Consider the following 17242-nt stretch of genomic DNA (forward strand, 5'->3'; position numbering starts at 1 on the left):
TTGATTTTTTTCCTTGTTGAATTTTTTTTTTACCAAGAGCTGTAGTTGACTTTGTAACTAAGTAAGCAGCTTATGCAATCCATAACTTTTTTTCTCCGTATTTTTAATGAAGTTTTTCTCTGTATATTAGATTCGAAGATTTTTTTTCTATATGAAATTCTAAAAAATTAGAAAAAAAATAATATTAAAAAAATTAAAAAAAAAATAATAAAATTTTTCATGAAATACAAAAAATTCAAAATTTTAATTAAATAATAAAATTAATTAAAATAAAAAAAAAATTAATTAAATTAATTTTTTATTTGTTGAATATTTATATTAATTTTTAATTCATATTTTGATAATCAAAAAAATAAAATTTAAAAATTAAATAATTTTTTTTTCATATTTTTTTAATCAGAAAAAAATTATTTTATACAATTTTTCAATTTTTACACTTTATTTTTAAATCATCATTCTAATTTTTAATTTTTAAATAATTAAAAAAAAAATTAAAAAATTATATTAAATTTAAAAAAATATTTAAAAAACAAAACAAGGTTACCTAAAATTTTGACAATTTTTTTTATATAAAATTTTTCATAAATAATAAATTTTTTTATAAATTCTACCCTCCTTACTTTACCATTCCAGATAAAAAAAAGAATATTTATCTTAAAAGGATTATAAAGTTTATATTATTAAAGGCAAGCTTTTTGGTTACATTTGTCGTCGGTTGTCATCGTTACGTCGTCTCGCCTGCACTAACAAGATAAAGATTAGTACAGAAAAAAAAACTTTATTATTTATTCATAAAAAAAAGAAAAAATCATGAAACATTATTTTTTTGCTCCTACTACAAGCCTCGAAGAAACAACATTTGAATATTTTCTTAATTTTCCTTTAATTTTCCGTCTTAATTTATTCTCTTGTGAACTATTAAAACTCTTGATCCCAAAAAAAAAAATATTTTTCAGGGTAGCTATCCCTTTTTCTCAGAAGATTTGCTAATCAGCCGAGACAATTTTCGAATTTAAATAACAAATTATTTATTTTATTGCCTGAAAAAAGGGATATTTATGCGATAACAAATGTTTTGATAGGATAAGAATAATTTTTTTGTGTTAATTTTTTTTTTGTAAAATTAAAAAAAAAATAAAAAAAAAAATTAAAAAAAAAATAAAAAAAAATGAAAAAAAAAATTTAAAAAAAAAAAAAAAAAAAAATTAAAAAAAAATATAAAAATATAAAAAAAATTAAATAAAAAATTAAAAAAAAAATTTAAAAAAAAAATGAAAAAAAAATTAAATAAAAATTTAAAAAAATTTAAAAAAAAAAAATGAAATTAAATATTCAAGTGAATTTCAATCATCAAAGTAGGTTTTTAAAAGAACGTCAGTGACATCTATCGAACGAAAAATAAACAAAAAAAAAAATTTTTATTCGCGATCATGTTCTCTCTCGTTTATGAAGTCGTTAAACGTGTAAGTTGCTCTCGATCATTGACCACGACAACGAAAAGTGTGTACAGAAATAAAGAGAGGGGACTTTGTTACATGTCAGTACAAAAGCAGACCTTCATCAGAGACATCACAAAGCCGGATATTTCTGAAAAAATGGAAACAGCTGGAAAAGTAAGTAATTTTTTGAGAATTTTTGTTGACGAAAGTCTTCTTTAGTGTTCAAAATTACAAAATTTCTATAAAAAAAATAATTTTTTGAAAGAATTTTGGATTTATGAGAGTAAAAAAAATTGATAAGAACCAAAAATGTGTCAAAAAATAAATTTATAATCGATTCTCGGGTGTGTTTTGTACGAATTCAAGGTCATTCCGGCGTATTATGTATTAAAAATTTACTTGATTAAATTTTTTTTAATTATTTTTTTTTTTGAAGGCATGTTTTCATGACGTTTCTTACTCTCTCATTCTCATTTTTCAATAAAAAAAATAATTTTTCGATTTTTTCTTAATTTTTCAGGTAATCAAGTGTCGTGCCGCTGTCGCATGGGCCGAAAAGCAACCTCTTACCTTGGAAACTATCGAAGTAGCTCCTCCAAAAGCCGGCGAAGTGCGTCTCCGTGTTCACGCAACGGGCGTTTGTCACACCGACGCTTATACTCTCGGCGGATGCGATCCCGAGGGCAAATTTCCCGTCATTTTGGGACACGAAGGAGCTGGCATCGTCGAAAGTGTCGGTCCCGGCGTTACGAAATTCAAACCTGGCGATCACGTTATTCCGCTTTACATCCCGCAATGCTTCGAATGCAAATTCTGCAAAAGTTCAAAGACGAATTTGTGTCAAAAAATCCGCGTGACGCAGGGAAATGGAGTGATGCCCGATGGAACGAGTCGTTTTACGTGCAACGGCAAGACTTTGTATCATTTCATGGGAACGAGCACTTTTTCCGAATATACTGTCGTTGCGGAAATTTCCTTGTGCAAAGTTGATGACAAAGCCCCGCTGGATAAAGTTGGTTTGTTGGGATGCGGAATTTCGACGGGATACGGAGCAGCTTTAAATACGGCAAAAGTCGAGCCGGGAAGCGTTTGCGGCGTTTGGGGACTTGGAGCTGTGGGTCTTGCGGCAATTTATGGCTGTAAAAAAGCGGGAGCAAGTAAAATTATTGGAATCGATGTAAATCCCGATAAATTTGAAGTTGCCAAGAAATTCGGATGTACTGACTTTATTAATCCCAAAGACCATCAAAAACCCATTCAAGAAGTTGTCGTCGAGAAAACTGACGGCGGATGCGATTTTACCTTCGAATGTGTGGGAAATGTCAATACGATGCGTGCCGCATTGGAAGCTTGTCACAAAGGATGGGGCGTTTCGACAATAATTGGAGTTGCGGCGTCAGGACAAGAAATCGCAACGCGCCCATTTCAACTTGTAACGGGACGCGTTTGGAAAGGAACTGCTTTCGGAGGATGGAAAAGTGTCGAAAGTGTTCCGAAATTAGTCGATCAATATTTGAAAGGAGAGCTGATGATTGATGAGTTTATTACGCATACGTTGCCCTTGGAGAAAGTTAATGAAGCTTTCGATTTGATGCACGCTGGCAAGAGCATTCGGGCGATTGTTACGTTGAACTAATCGCATTTTTTATTTTTATTTTTCAATAAAAAGTTCATTTTTTTGCATGAAATTTAAAAGGGTTCTGCGAGTTTTTGTTTGAACATGTGTCCTAAGGTTCGAGCTCCTTCTTCGTTTTCTTCGTAGCCAGCGAGAGATTTGCTTCGTTGATACCATGCCCAGATGTTTGGGAATTTTTCTTCGATTGGAACGCCACAGTGCTAAAAATTAAGAAAAAATTTAAAAATTCTCAAAAAAAAAAAATCAAACTATTTTTTTTGCCCAATGCATATTTTAATTAATATTTTTTTTATTATTTAATTATTTTTTTTAATTTTTATTCAATTTTTTCCCAAAGCAAATTTCGAAAACAAATTCATTTAAATTTTTAAATTAAAATTTTTAACCCAAAGAACATTTTTAATTTTTATCCCATTGCACATTTCTACTAATTTACATTAAAAATCTAAAATTGTTAAAGTTTTTAGTATATTCAAAATTTTTTTTTTTTCCCATGGCACATTTAAAAAAAAATTATAAAAAAATTAAATATTTAAAATTTTTTTTTTAATTTTGAAATAATTTTAATTATTTTTATAAAATTTTTAACCCAATGCACATTTTGACTTTTAGATAATTAAAATTGTTTGAATTTTTATCCCAAAGCAAATTCAAAAAATTTAACCCGATGCACATTTTCCATTTTTATTCGAATAAACATTTTAATACATTGAAACTGAAAATTTTTCATTTATTTAAAAATTTTAATTTTTGACCCAAAGCACATTATAAATTGAACAAATTAAAACTTTTTCTAAAATTTTCCTCCCAATGAATAATTTAAATTTTCTCCTAAAGTACATTTTACAATTTTATCCCAATGCACAATATTTAACTTTTTAAAATTAAATACGCATTTTTTTTAATTTTTTAGTTAATTAAAATCTTTTAGTTTTTATCCCAGAGCACATTCATAAAAAAAAAATATTTTAATTTTTAAATTACCAAAGCAAATTTCAAAGTTTTTAATAAATTATTTTTTTTTCTTTAAATTTTATGAATTTTTAACCCAAAGCACAATTTAAAAATTTTTTCCAATGCAAATTTTTAATTTTAATTCCAATGCACATTTAGAAAATTTTCGAATTGCGGTAAAAACAAAAAAAAAATAATCTCCAAATAAAAAATATTGGCAATAAATGACTTACGAAAAATGTTGATATGGTTGCAAGATAAGAAAAGTCCGCAATACTGATGAAATTGTCGGCAATATAAGCCGTCTTCGTAAGCCAACTATTCGTAATTTCCAACGCCTTGTACAACTTCTCCTTCAATTCAGGCGGAATTACTGTCATGTCTCCCATCATGACGTCACGAATAATTTTTCCTGCAATCGGCGCAATTGTTCCCAGCTCAAAATCCAGACGATGTTGAATCATTGCACGCTTTTTCGGAAAACGACCAAGCAAAACGCTCTCAGGGGCACGAGAATGAACGAGATAGAGCATGATGGCACGAGACTCTGCCAAATAAAAGCCATTGTCATCCAAAAAGGGAACCGTTTTTTGTGGATTCATTTTGATGAAATCAGGTTCGGATGTTTCTCCCATATAAGTGCGGCATAATTTTAGCTGAAAAATTAAAATAAAAAATTTTTTTTTTTAAAAAACGAAAATTTTAATAAAAACCTCAATGTCGCGCAATTCTAAATAACGAATGCACATGACAACTGCTCGCGATGGAGGACCTTCAGGCATGTAATATAAGACGGGAGCCATTTTTGCTTGCAGAAAATTTAATTTTTGCACAGTTTTCAGCTCAAATGACAAATATGTACTAAATTTCTGACTTCACTGATATCAATTTTTTATAATCTCTGATAAGTTACTTATCTATGTATCGTTCGTGAATGCACATAATGACGCCATATGACGTGAAAATAGATTAAGAATGTGTTTTATTTTACCAAAAATTGTTTTTATTGTCAAATTTTTGATCGATGAATCAGAAAAAATTAGGAAATAATATTTTTTGATAAAAAAAAAATAACATAAAATTAATTTTAAAAAATTTTAAGTAATAAAGTAAAAAATATTTTTAAAATATTTTTTTTTTAATAATTTTTAAAAATTAAATTAGAAAATAAATTTAATTTAATTAATTAATGAATTAAATTAGTTTAAATTTACAATATATAGTTAAACACTTAATAAAATTCTAAAAAATTAATTAAAAATGTTTGCAAAAAAAAAATAAAATTTTAATTAAAATTTGAATTAAATTAAATTTATTTTATTATTTAATTTTTAAATAATTTTAATGACTTCATAACCAAATTTTTAAAAATTAAAATAAAAAAAATAATAAAAAAAATTAATAAAAAATAATAAAATAAATAATAAATTAATAAAAATTTAAATAAAAAATATTTTTATTTTATTTTTTTTATTTATTTAATTTTTTTATTTTTTTTTATTTATTTTTTATTATTTATTAATTATATTTTTTCTAAATTTTATTTATTTTTTAAAATTTTAATAAAAAAAAAAAATTAAAGAATTTGTAATCATCAAAAATTATTTGTATTAAAAAATAAAATTAATTAATTTATAAAAATTTGATTTTACTTAAAATTAATTATAAAATTATTTTTAAAAATGATTAATTTGATTTTAAAAATTTTATTTTTTTTAATTTTTTGTTAAATATTTTTTTTTATTTTTAATTATTTTTTTCATCAAAAAGTTTTCATTTCTGCTTTAACGAAAATATAATATTTAGAATCCTTCGGTTAGTTTACTTTTGAACATATCTCCAAGTCTCATGGATGCTTCTTCGTTCATATCATATCCAGGCAAATTTTTGCATTTTTGGTACCATTTCCAAATGTTTGGAAATTTTTCTTCAATCGGCATTCCACAATGCTTAAAAATTAAATAAAAAAAATAATTAAAAAATTTCACAAATACGAACAAAAAAAAATAACTTACGACAAACGAAGCTATTATCGCAAGATAACAAAAATCCGCAATCGTGACGACATTATCCGCAATAAAAGCTGTTTTTGCCAAAAATCCATCAACAATCGCCAAACTATTGTAAACTTTTTCCGTTGGAGCAGCAGGAGGAACTGTCGTTTCCCCGAAAAGTACAGGGCGAATAATTAATGCCGCCATTCCTGAAATTGATCCCATCTCGAAATGCATTCGTTGTTGAATTAACCCGATTTTTTTCGGAAATCTTCCGAGTAAATTGCATTCAGGTTTCCGCGAATGGATAAGATACATCATGATGGCACGCGATTCAGACAAATAAAATCCGTTGTCGTCGAGAAAAGGAACCGTTTTTTGTGGATTCATTTTGACGAACTCTGGATCGGAAGTGTCGCCCGTAATTGGACTACAAACTTTGAGCTGAAAAGAAATTTTAATAAAAAATTAAGATTTCATTTTAAAAATAGTTACCTGAATGTCATTCAACTCCAAATATTTAATGAGCAATATGACAGCTCTCGATGGAGGTCCTTCAGGCAAATAGTACAAAGTGCAAGGCATTTTTTAGCAAGAAATTTTCAAGTCTTCAACAAAAGACGAACAAATATCAACTGATTGGCTTTAAAAAAAATAAATTAAAACCAAAGATATTTTTTTATCAGTTACTCAACAAAAAGTCGGGAGATTATGCTATAAAACGTAACATATCATCATGAGTTTTGAATTTTATCAAAATATCATTTTTTTAAAGGTTTATTTGTTTTTGATTGAATCAAATTCGAAAGAAAAACGAGAAACAAACAAAAAAGTTCAAGCACGTGTGTGTACCAAAATCTACCCCTTTGTTTTACTTGGAAACGTAAATATGCAAAAAAAATGTTAACGAACGATTGTGCTTAAGCCTTTGAAGTTTTTCTTTGCGATACGTGGGCGTATTTTTTCAAAATTGGCAGTTTTAGTAAAAATCACGTTTTGTATGAATTTAGACATTGAAAATTATTAAAACGAAAAAAAATAAAAGAAAAAAGTTAAACATAAATTTTCATAAAAAAATTTTTTAAAAATTAAAATATTTAAAAATCGAAAAAAATTTATCAAAAAATAAAAAAATATATGAATAAAAAAAATAAAAAAATATAAATAATTTTCTTATACATATCTTTTTATCTTAACATTACCCATTTAATTTTTTAATCATTTTTTTTTGTAAATTTAATTTTTTTTTAAATTTTAATAAAAAAAATTATCAAAGAATTTTTTATTTTTTTAATTATTTTTTTTTTAATTTTTAAATATTAATTAAAATTAATTATTTCTTTTTTTTTCATCAAATTTATTTTTTTTAAAATTATTTTTTTTTAAATTATTTTAATTATTTTATTTCATAATTTTATTTATTTTTTAAAATTTTAATAAAAAAAAAAAATTATCAAAGAATTTTTTAGTTTTTTTTTCTAAATTTAATTTATTTTAAAAATTCAGAAAATTTTTTTTATATCAATTTAAGAAGAATTTTCAATTAATTAAATATGTTTCATTAGAAAATATTAACTTTAAAAATATTCAAATGCTTAAATTTAATACACAAAAATTTCCATTATCATAAATTTGAATTATTATAAACTTACCGAGACACAAACGAAGAATTTCTGATGAAAACATAAGAAGCCACAACAGACAATTGTCTGCCACGTGCGAGAATTTTTCCAATGAAAACACATCTCATGTTTTCTTCTGAACCAAAAAAGGTACGAAATTATTTACAAATTAGTCAATCCCCTCGTTTTTCTCAGAAACCTCGTATTGACAAAAATAAACAAAAAAAAAACAATTTAAAGTTAAAAAAAATCTCGACAACTTTAAATCCTTATTTTTTTTCATGCCTCAATATCATAAACCAACGAACAGTCGATTTTATACGGACTCTTCGAACTCTGATCATTTTGCATCATGACAATCTCGTAAGTGATAATCGTGCCAATCATCCCAAAAAGCAGTCGGCGTGTCATAAAGAAGAATTTCATGCCACTCAAAGCGATTGTTTGGGTGCGAATTTGATCTGCGAGACGTTCAATCTGGAATTTTACGAAGAAGGAAAAAAATAATTTTGTTGAACTTGTCTCGAGAGACATTATTTACATCGACATTCCACACGGAGTTGGGCAAGTGTCGTATTATTTCGAGAGGACCCTCAGCTTGCTCGTTGATCTCGGCAGCACTCAAAAACACAGCACAAGTACGAAAGATGAGGAAAAACAATGAAAACCAGAAATAAATGGAGTTTATCATGTACGGTAATTTTCTGACGAAATAAAAAAAATGAATTAAAGGTCCTTGGCTTCGTAAAAAAGGGAAAATTCTTACACTGTAATGTTCAAAACTTGTAAGCAGATAAAATAGAGATTGCTGAGACACGATAAAATAATGATGGATGAGATATTGTCGTCGACATGTTCCAAAATTTCACAAGCCGAGTTGAAATGACTTCGAATCATGCGCCAAAAATCAGGAGCTCCAAGCTGAAAATTTTTAAAAAATATGAATTTTCTAAAAATTTTCCAAAAAATTACCTTTGAAGAGGATTTTTGGTAAGTTTCGTTCATTAATTCGTTAATTTGGCTGAAACGTTCTGCAATTCCCATGCTAATCATGATAATGAAAAAATCCACAAAACTCCATGCGTACGTCAAAAAGACAGAAAATGTCCAAAAAGCGATCGCCACAGCCGGATGATACCCATATCGCGTAAAAACATGATGATACTCCCTCGTAGCGTAATATCGAAAGCGATTTATAACGGTATCATTACAATGAACTGCCTCCGCTTCATACCCATACACAGCAGAAGCCTTTGCCAAAGCATGTTCGACTCCGGCAAGGAGTAACATTGTCATCGCACTCATGGAAATCTTTCGTCGCAGCTTATTTGTTTGCTTATAAGGTGCTTTCAAGAAGATATTTTCGTTCTTCTCCCAAAACATCATGATTAAACGCCATTTTTTAGCTACAAAAATAAATATGATGGCAATCATGATAGCTATGAGCATAAAAAGTACTCCCGAAACATTTTTCGCTGACACTTTTTGTCGTTCTAATCGCTGCACCTCTAAAAATGCCATCAAACATCCTATCAAAGCCGTGACGAAACTAAAAAAGGTCCGAAACGAGAGCCATTTGAAGCGCAAATGATAAGTGTGACTCCCCGAAATCCCTTGAACGGGAAACAAACCGAAACATTGAGTAACGAAAAGTATGGGAAAAATTACGCGATGAAACGAGTTTCGTGAAGGACGAGAAATTTGCGTTTGATTCGGTTTTGCTAAAATCGCAAAAGATCTAAATTTATTGGCAAGGTTCATTGCGAACACTGATTGATTAAAAACTGAACTAAATTTGCGGTTTATTTTACAAAGCAGGCTTGAATCATGTTTGTACTCAATTTCATGATCAACTTGATAAGGAAAAGTGTGGAAAAGTGAAAACAATTAAAGTAGTTGGAAAGGTTAAAAGAACCAAAGCGCTTTAAACGTTCTTGTACAAAACAGACAGAAAAAGCCTTTCATAAATTTACGATGAACAAACAAAGTGAAAATTCGAACAGATGTTCGCTCACAGGTATTTTTCCACGATACATGACGTTGTAATTAAATTCAACAACCACAAGTTAAAGCACATGTATCGCTTTCACATACTTGAATATGTTTGTTATCGTTCATGCTGAAAAAGCAAATCTATCAAACGGTAATCAATTATGCTCAAAAAGGTGTGTATCACATAAATTTCATGTGTTACCAATTAACTTCAAAGTCATCAAAATAAATTTAATTTGAGAATCTTAACTTTTTGATTAATTTATTAGAGGTTAAGGAGTTTTCAACGAACTTATCAACGGGATTTGTTAAGAAATTTTTTTTATGAAAAGATATGAAATTCGCTATATTCTATTATAAATCTTCTTTTTTTATTTGAGAATTTCTAAATTCAACTTTTTAAAAAATTATGATTTTATCTCAAATAGACTTTAATTTGTGGCGAATTATTTTGTTCAAGGTTTCAAGTTGATTCTTTTTTCGTTTATGCTTTTGTTTCAGGTTTTGTATTGCCTTCAGCAAGTTTATGGTTATTATTCTCTGTATTGTTGTTCTTTTTATACACGAACATCATCCGAAAATTGTTAATGGATCATCTTCAAAAAAATGACAAGGCTTACTGGATTTGTGCTTGTTATTACATTGAGCTTTGTTTTTATTATGACATATCAGTAGTATACGACAACCTTTCAAGTAGTCAAGATATTTATGTGCTTTAAAAAAAACCTCTTAAGTTACCAAGTTATTCATCCCTTTCAGATATTCGATATATGTGCTCAAGTGCTCAAATTTGTACAATTCCGTTGAAGATAAACTGATTTTTTTTCTATTTGAAGATGCAATTACCAATTTAAACCAAAGATGCATTATTTGTATCTTATGATCTTATTGAAATGTGAAGTTTTAGTATTGTTAAATTCGAAAGAATAATTCATTATTTTGTTTTGGATTTGATATCGCTTTTTCTTTATATATATAATTTTAAAGGATTCATCTTCAAAAATTTATTTATTTTTAACTTGAGCTTAAAAACCTAAAAGGAATTAAAAATAGAAAAAATAGAGAAAGTAGTCGTCTAAAGAACGACATACTATACCGCATTTTGATGTTATACGCTTTTTTGTATTCCTCATTTTACAATTTCGTACTCCTCAAGTCACATTTTCGTACTCCTCATGACCCTTTTGCAATTTCATACACTTTCAAAACAAAACTATGTCAAAGGAAATTTTTTTTTTCAGTTTCAATTTTTTAGCAGTTTTGAGTTAAAAAATGATTAAAAATGATAAATTAGAGCTCTCTGACAAATTTTTATCCATTTGGAGCAAGATTTGACAAAAATGGCTTTGACACAGTTTTTGACATAGTTTTTGACACAGTTTTTTGCCTTGATTTAGTTTTCAAATCAAAACTATGTCAAAGGAAAATTTTTTTTTCAGTTTCAAATTTTTAGCAGTTTTGAGTTAAAAAATGATTAAAAATGATAAATTAGAGCTCTCTGACAAATTTTTATCCATTTGGAGCAAGATTTGACAAAAATGGCTTTGACACAGTTTTTGACATAGTTTTTGACACAGTTTTTTGCCTTGATTTAGTTTTCAAATCAAAACTATGTCAAAGGAAAATTTTTTTTTCAGTTTCAAATTTTTAGCAGTTTTGAGTTAAAAAATGATTAAAAATGATAAATTAGAGCTCTCTGACAAATTTTTATCCATTTGGAGCAAGATTTGACAAAAATGGCTTTGACACAGTTTTTGACATAGTTTTTGACACAGTTTTTTGCCTTGATTTAGTTTTCAAATCAAAACTATGTCAAAGGAAAATTTTTTTTTCAGTTTCAAATTTTTAGCAGTTTTGAGTTAAAAAATGATTAAAAATGATAAATTAGAGCTCTCTGACAAATTTTTATCCATTTGGAGCAAGATTTGACAAAAATGGCTTTGACACAGTTTTTGACATAGTTTTTGACACAGTTTTTTGCCTTGATTTAGTTTTCAAATCAAAACTATGTCAAAGGAAAATTTTTTTTTCAGTTTCAATTTTTTTCAGTTTTGAGTTAAAAAATGATTAAAAATGATAAATTAGAGCTCTCTGACAAATTTTTATCCATTTGGAGCAAGATTTGACAAAAATGGCTTTGACACATTTAGTCAAAGTTTTTTTTTCAGTTTCAAATTTTTAGCAGTTTTGAGTTAAAAAATGATTAAAAATGATAAATTAGAGCTCTCTGACAAATTTTTATCCATTTGGAGCAAGATTTGACAAAAATGGCTTTGACACAGTTTTTGACATAGTTTTTGACACAGTTTTTTGCCTTGATTTAGTTTTCAAATCAAAACTATGTCAAAGGAAAATTTTTTTTTCAGTTTCAAATTTTTAGCAGTTTTGAGTTAAAAAATGATTAAAAATGATAAATTAGAGCTCTCTGACAAATTTTTATCCATTTGGAGCAAGATTTGACAAAAATGGCTTTGACACAGTTTTTGACACAGTTTTTGACACAGTTTTTTGCCTTGATTTAGTTTTCAAATCAAAACTATGTCAAAGGAAAATTTTTTTTTCAGTTTCAAATTTTTAGCAGTTTTGAGTTAAAAAATGATTAAAAATGATAAATTAGAGCTCTCTGACAAATTTTTATCCATTTGGAGCAAGATTTGACAAAAATGGCTTTGACACAGTTTTTGACATAGTTTTTGACACAGTTTTTTGCCTTGATTTAGTTTTCAAATCAAAACTATGTCAAAGGAAAATTTTTTTTTCAGTTTCAAATTTTTAGCAGTTTTGAGTTAAAAAATGATTAAAAATGATAAATTAGAGCTCTCTGACAAATTTTTATCCATTTGGAGCAAGATTTGACAAAAATGGCTTTGACACAGTTTTTGACACAGTTTTTTGCCTTGATTTAGTTTTCAAATCAAAACTATGTCAAAGGAAAATTTTTATTCAGTTTCAAATTTTTAGCAGTTTTGAGTTAAAAAATGATTAAAAATGATAAATTAGAGCTCTCTGACAAATTTTTATCCATTTGGAGCAAGATTTGACAAAAATGGCTTTGACACAGTTTTTGACATAGTTTTTGACACAGTTTTTTGCCTTGATTTAGTTTTCAAATCAAAACTATGTCAAAGGAAAATTTTTTTTTCAGTTTCAAATTTTTAGCAGTTTTGAGTTAAAAAATGATTAAAAATGATAAATTAGAGCTCTCTGACAAATTTTTATCCATTTGGAGCAAGATTTGACAAAAATGGCTTTGACACAGTTTTTGACATAGTTTTTGACACAGTTTTTTGCCTTGATTTAGTTTTCAAATCAAAACTATGTCAAAGGAAAATTTTTTTTTCAGTTTCAAATTTTTAGCAGTTTTGAGTTAAAAAATGATTAAAAATGATAAATTAGAGCTCTCTGACAAATTTTTATCCATTTGGAGCAAGATTTGACAAAAATGGCTTTGACACAGTTTTTGACATAGTTTTTGACACAGTTTTTTGCCTTGATTTAGTTTTCAAATCAAAACTATGTCAAAGGAAAATTTTTTTTTTCAGTTTCAAATTTTTAGCAGTTTTGAGTTAAAAAATGATTAAAAATGATAAATTAGAGCTCTCTGACAAATTTTTATCCATTTGGAGCAAGATTTGACAAAAATGGCTTTGACACAGTTTTTGACATAGTTTTTGACACAGTTTTTTGCCTTGATTTAGTTTTCAAATCAAAACTATGTCAAAGGAAAATTTTTTTTTCAGTTTCAAATTTTTAGCAGTTTTGATTTAAAAAATGATTAAAAATGATAAATTAGAGCTCTCTGACAAATTTTTATCCATTTGGAGCAAGATTTGACAAAAATGGCTTTGACACAGTTTTTGACATAGTTTTTGACACAGTTTTTTGCCTTGATTTAGTTTTCAAATCAAAACTATGTCAAAGGAAAATTTTTTTTTTCAGTTTCAATTTTTTAGCAGTTTTGAGTTAAAAAATGATTAAAAATGATAAATTAGAGCTCTCTGACAAATTTTTATCCATTTGGAGCAAGATTTGACAAAAATGGCTTTGACACAGTTTTTGAAAAAAGTTCAATCCATTTGGAGCAAATTTGACAAAAATGGCTTTGACACAGTTTTTGACATAGTTTTTGACACAGTTTTTTGAAAGTTTTCAAATCAAAACTATGTCAAAGGAAAAATTTTTTTCAATTTCATTTTTTTATGCCCAAAGACTAAGAATTACTTACAAAAATTTTAAGGGCACACCGGAACACACACACACACACACGACAAGTCGAGTTTAATACCGCATTTTTTCTTCGAAATGCGGTAAAAATAAATAAAAAAGTTCAATAAAAAGAAAAAATTCTTAAAATTTATACTTAACTTGATAAAAATTGAAAAATTAATAAGTTCGTCGAAAACTTCAGTTAAACTCGCATTCCATCGAAATTCCTCGCAAAATTCCCATACAAAGAATTTTGATCAACCAAATTATGCGATAATTGACAATCATTCTCTTTCCATCAATTGCAGTCAATTATATTATAACATTTACCTGTAAATAAACAAAAAAAGGTACAATTTGACCTACATATTGTGTCACAAAGACAATGAACAAAAATTGTTCCATGTAAACTGTCATTAACATCCTTGTTGATACTGATTCGTGTTTTACAACCGAATAATTTGCATTAATAGAATAGAAATTTGATGTATGTAGATAAATATTTTGCAAAGGTAAACAACCGTGTAATATATAATGATGATTTGCTCCAGTTTGTCTAAAGCTCAACATGCCACACGACGGATTTCTGCCATAACAAAGTTGATTTTGTGTAATAACATTCATCAAGCATGTTTACCGTGGAGAAATGGCAACAAAATGTAATACGTCTCGTATCGATATGAGAACGATGATAAGAAAACTTGATTCATTTATGTGATATGACAATTTTCCTCCCTCAGGGTACGATATGTTATTGTTACATTATATTGAATTGCTGCTCGAGATACACACTTGCGGAGAAGATTGATTGGATCGCTTTTATTGAATTTTCGGCGAAACACTTGTTCTGAGAGACACAACTGAGGGTTGTATAAAAGAATCGCATAAAAGAAGACAAATCGATCATTTTTTCGATAATTTTCGAATAATGAAAGTTCAAGGTCACACTGGAAGGGGATTCATCAAGTATCACGCATCGACACGTCATTAATTTTAATTTTAGCTACTCAATTACTTCCTGATTGATTCAAGCCAAGCCAAAACCAGACGTCTCCGTTTGTTTTTATCAAAACATTTCTCACTCTATGGTTTATTGATTTTTGCCATTCGCTTTGAGGGAAGCTTCAAAAGTTTTCAATTTCATGTAAATCACCTGTCTAGTCGTCGATCCATTACTCATACTCGAAAGATGAAACCAAAATGTTGCTTTGTTTGGGAATACAGACATAGAATTGTGTTCCAAGAGATCTATTTATTCGTAAGTAATTGGAAAATTCAAAGCTTTGTGCGAAAACATCTATATAAAAGCAAAATGGTGAGGTAGAAATGGTTTTCGATCATCAAACAACATCAATTCAATTGAAATATCTCAAATTAGAAGCCTTTAGTTAATTTGGATTTTATGACATTAGCAATTTCCTCGACAGCTTTTGCATTTTCTTCAAAGCCAGGTAACTCGTCTTTGCATTGATCGAACCATCGTTGAAGCTCGGGATAGTCATTCAATTTGGCTCCAAGCTCCTGAAAAAAATGTTAGAAGGTTTTATGAACTTTGGATGAAAAATTAGTTCGTTACGAATAATGTTGAAAGAGTTGCCAATAAAGTTGTATCAGCGATTGTGATTTCATCGCCAGCCATCCATTTGCTTGAAGAAAGGATGTCGTTGAGCCATTTAAAGACCTCGTAGATGCTTTCGATATGTTCGTCTGTGATTTCAGTTCCTCCTTTCTTGATGTTTTCCTTAATTTGAAAAAAAAAACTTTAACTTTGACTTAAGCTTAAGTTTTATGACTTAAGCTTAAGTTTTATGACTTAAGCTTAAGTTTTATGACTTAAGCTTAAGTTTTATGACTTAAGCTTAAGTTTTATGACTTAAGCTTAAATTTTATGACTTAAGTCAAATTGAAAAGCTTAAGTTATAAAAATTTTCAAGAATCCAAAGATATTTTTTTCCAAATTTGATTTAAAAGATCAAAAACAATCAACTTCTTTTACAACTTAAAGTTAAGTCAAAAAATTTTAGATTCTTAAGTTGAAGTTTTTTCTTAAGTCAAAAGATTTATCAACTTACAAAAACTTTTGCCATTCGAGAAAAAACTGTTCCTTCATCGAAACACAAACGTTGATCAACTATCGAACGAAGTTTCGGATCTTCAGGATATAACGAACTTCCCGGAGCTCTCGAGTTCACCAAATATCTCGAAATAGCTCGAGACTCTGTCAAAATATGCCCATTGTCGTTAATGACAGGCACAGTATGTTGCGGATTGATTTCAAGATACCATGGCTCAAGATTCTCTCGTTTAATCAAATTTACTTCCTTGATCTAATTTCGAAAAAATTGAAAAAATGCAAGTCACATTTATTCGCTTGAATTACCTCTAATTCAATGTCAAGGCTACGTGCAGTTAGTAAAACTGCACGAGAAACTGGCGAGAATGGAAAGTGATAAAGAATGATGGGATCCATATCTGTTGAAATTTAAAGTCGGAAATAGACTGAGACGAGTTTAAAGTTGTCATTGTCCTTTATAGAAACAGAATGGAAGAGTCTAGACATAAAATTTAAATGGCCTTTCAACGGAAAGGATAAACGCATACGTGTACACATTTTTCTATTCAACGCCATGGTTACTCGATAGATACAACAAAGTTGACTTGTTAAATGAACTACGGAGAAATTATGTACACAGAGGCGATGATGTGAATGAAAAATTTATCAAATTCAAGGACAGTTTGGAATTTTATGTTTGTTTAATGGAAATCGATTTATTTACTTTTTTTTACCTCAACTTTTAGTTTACTTAGGATATCAATTCATGTGAGAATTTTAAATTTAAATGATGACGTGTGGAATTTTAAAATACATTGGTTATTTAAAGAATATGGAAAGTTTTCAAAGCGGGCGTTTTTGAGTGAAATAAATTATCAAAGGATCTTATTGACGAAAAAGATCTAAATTTCAAAAATGTAGGCGTCTTTTTACTATCAGTTTTCTCATTGTTCTGTAGAGGGCGCTGCAATCACTTCTAGTCAATTTTTAACAGTTAATTGACTTTATTTTTTTAACTTTCTTTTTAAGCTTGAAACTCATCAAAAATTACGAAAATGTCTTTGGATGCCTTTTGGATGGTTCTCAAGTTTAAAAATTGATAAATAAAAAATACGTAATTTTTATTTTGAAGGTCCATTTGATGGTTTTTAAGCTTCAAATTGAACAAAAGTCATAGAAAATGTCTTTGGACGCCTTTTGGATGGTTCTCAAGTTTAAAAATTGATAAATAAAAAATACGTAAAAATTTACGTAATTTTTACGTAAAAAATACGTAATTTTTATTTTGAAGGTCCATTTGATGGTTTTTAAGCTTAAAATTGAAAAGTAAAAAAAAATTGGAAAAA

At 28.0% G+C, this 17242-nt stretch overlaps 5 protein-coding genes across 5 annotated transcripts; 1 reads left to right on the forward strand and 4 right to left on the reverse strand.

The window, feature by feature from the left end:
* Window positions 1-1527: 1527 nt before the first annotated feature.
* On the forward strand, window positions 1528-3137 carry LOC134828017 (alcohol dehydrogenase class-3). Its single transcript, XM_063840959.1, has 2 exons — window positions 1528-1613; window positions 1960-3137. The coding sequence occupies exons 1-2, from the start codon at window positions 1536-1538 to the stop codon at window positions 3073-3075; spliced, it is 1194 nt and encodes a 397-aa protein (XP_063697029.1). The 5' UTR covers window positions 1528-1535; the 3' UTR covers window positions 3076-3137.
* On the reverse strand, window positions 3129-4893 carry LOC134828018 (glutathione S-transferase 1-1-like). Its single transcript, XM_063840960.1, has 3 exons — window positions 4743-4893; window positions 4263-4685; window positions 3129-3275 (listed from the first exon to the last, which is right to left on the reverse strand). The coding sequence occupies exons 1-3, from the start codon at window positions 4830-4832 to the stop codon at window positions 3129-3131; spliced, it is 660 nt and encodes a 219-aa protein (XP_063697030.1). The 5' UTR covers window positions 4833-4893.
* A 938-nt stretch (window positions 4894-5831) lies between these two features.
* On the reverse strand, window positions 5832-6608 carry LOC134837879 (glutathione S-transferase 1-1-like). Its single transcript, XM_063853270.1, has 3 exons — window positions 6519-6608; window positions 6045-6467; window positions 5832-5978 (listed from the first exon to the last, which is right to left on the reverse strand). Exons 1-3 carry the CDS (start codon window positions 6606-6608, stop codon window positions 5832-5834), a joined length of 660 nt encoding a protein of 219 aa, XP_063709340.1.
* A 1316-nt stretch (window positions 6609-7924) lies between these two features.
* On the reverse strand, window positions 7925-9406 carry LOC134837881 (gustatory receptor for sugar taste 64a-like). Its single transcript, XM_063853273.1, has 4 exons — window positions 8618-9406; window positions 8412-8566; window positions 8187-8349; window positions 7925-8122 (listed from the first exon to the last, which is right to left on the reverse strand). The coding sequence occupies exons 1-4, from the start codon at window positions 9404-9406 to the stop codon at window positions 7925-7927; spliced, it is 1305 nt and encodes a 434-aa protein (XP_063709343.1).
* A 5693-nt stretch (window positions 9407-15099) lies between these two features.
* On the reverse strand, window positions 15100-16318 carry LOC134827243 (glutathione S-transferase D6-like). Its single transcript, XM_063839828.1, has 4 exons — window positions 16224-16318; window positions 15916-16170; window positions 15420-15584; window positions 15100-15364 (listed from the first exon to the last, which is right to left on the reverse strand). Exons 1-4 carry the CDS (start codon window positions 16311-16313, stop codon window positions 15218-15220), a joined length of 657 nt encoding a protein of 218 aa, XP_063695898.1. The 5' UTR covers window positions 16314-16318; the 3' UTR covers window positions 15100-15217.
* Between the last annotated feature and the right edge of the window lie 924 nt (window positions 16319-17242).

The sequence above is a fragment of the Culicoides brevitarsis genome, chromosome 1 (genome assembly GCF_036172545.1).
Source record: "Culicoides brevitarsis isolate CSIRO-B50_1 chromosome 1, AGI_CSIRO_Cbre_v1, whole genome shotgun sequence".
NCBI classification, from domain to species: domain Eukaryota; kingdom Metazoa; phylum Arthropoda; class Insecta; order Diptera; family Ceratopogonidae; genus Culicoides; species Culicoides brevitarsis.

What these genes read in the sequence shown, in the direction of transcription:
- LOC134828017 (XM_063840959.1), top strand. Translation starts at nt 1,536, where the DNA reads ATGTCAGTACAAAAGCAGACCTTCATCAGAGACATCACAAAGCCGGAT. An exon ending in AAATGGAAACAGCTGGAAAA is followed by an intron (nt 1,614 to 1,959) that starts GTAAGTAATTTT and finishes TTAATTTTTCAG; the next exon opens with GTAATCAAGTGTCGTGCCGC.
- LOC134828018 (XM_063840960.1), bottom strand. Translation starts at nt 4,832, where the DNA reads ATGGCTCCCGTCTTATATTACATGCCTGAAGGTCCTCCATCGCGAGCA. An exon ending in TAGAATTGCGCGACATTGAG is followed by an intron (nt 4,686 to 4,742) that starts GTTTTTATTAAA and finishes TTAATTTTTCAG; the next exon opens with CTAAAATTATGCCGCACTTA. An exon ending in CAACCATATCAACATTTTTC is followed by an intron (nt 3,276 to 4,262) that starts GTAAGTCATTTA and finishes CTTAATTTTTAG; the next exon opens with CACTGTGGCGTTCCAATCGA.
- LOC134837879 (XM_063853270.1), bottom strand. Translation starts at nt 6,608, where the DNA reads ATGCCTTGCACTTTGTACTATTTGCCTGAAGGACCTCCATCGAGAGCT. An exon ending in TGGAGTTGAATGACATTCAG is followed by an intron (nt 6,468 to 6,518) that starts GTAACTATTTTT and finishes ATTTCTTTTCAG; the next exon opens with CTCAAAGTTTGTAGTCCAAT. An exon ending in CGATAATAGCTTCGTTTGTC is followed by an intron (nt 5,979 to 6,044) that starts GTAAGTTATTTT and finishes TTAATTTTTAAG; the next exon opens with CATTGTGGAATGCCGATTGA.
- LOC134837881 (XM_063853273.1), bottom strand. Translation starts at nt 9,406, where the DNA reads ATGAACCTTGCCAATAAATTTAGATCTTTTGCGATTTTAGCAAAACCG. An exon ending in CAAGTTTTGAACATTACAGT is followed by an intron (nt 8,350 to 8,411) that starts GTAAGAATTTTC and finishes TTATTTCGTCAG; the next exon opens with AAAATTACCGTACATGATAA. An exon ending in ACTCCGTGTGGAATGTCGAT is followed by an intron (nt 8,123 to 8,186) that starts GTAAATAATGTC and finishes GTAAAATTCCAG; the next exon opens with ATTGAACGTCTCGCAGATCA.
- LOC134827243 (XM_063839828.1), bottom strand. Translation starts at nt 16,313, where the DNA reads ATGGATCCCATCATTCTTTATCACTTTCCATTCTCGCCAGTTTCTCGT. An exon ending in CTCGAATGGCAAAAGTTTTT is followed by an intron (nt 15,585 to 15,915) that starts GTAAGTTGATAA and finishes TTTCAAATTAAG; the next exon opens with GAAAACATCAAGAAAGGAGG. An exon ending in CAACTCTTTCAACATTATTC is followed by an intron (nt 15,365 to 15,419) that starts GTAACGAACTAA and finishes CATTTTTTTCAG; the next exon opens with GAGCTTGGAGCCAAATTGAA.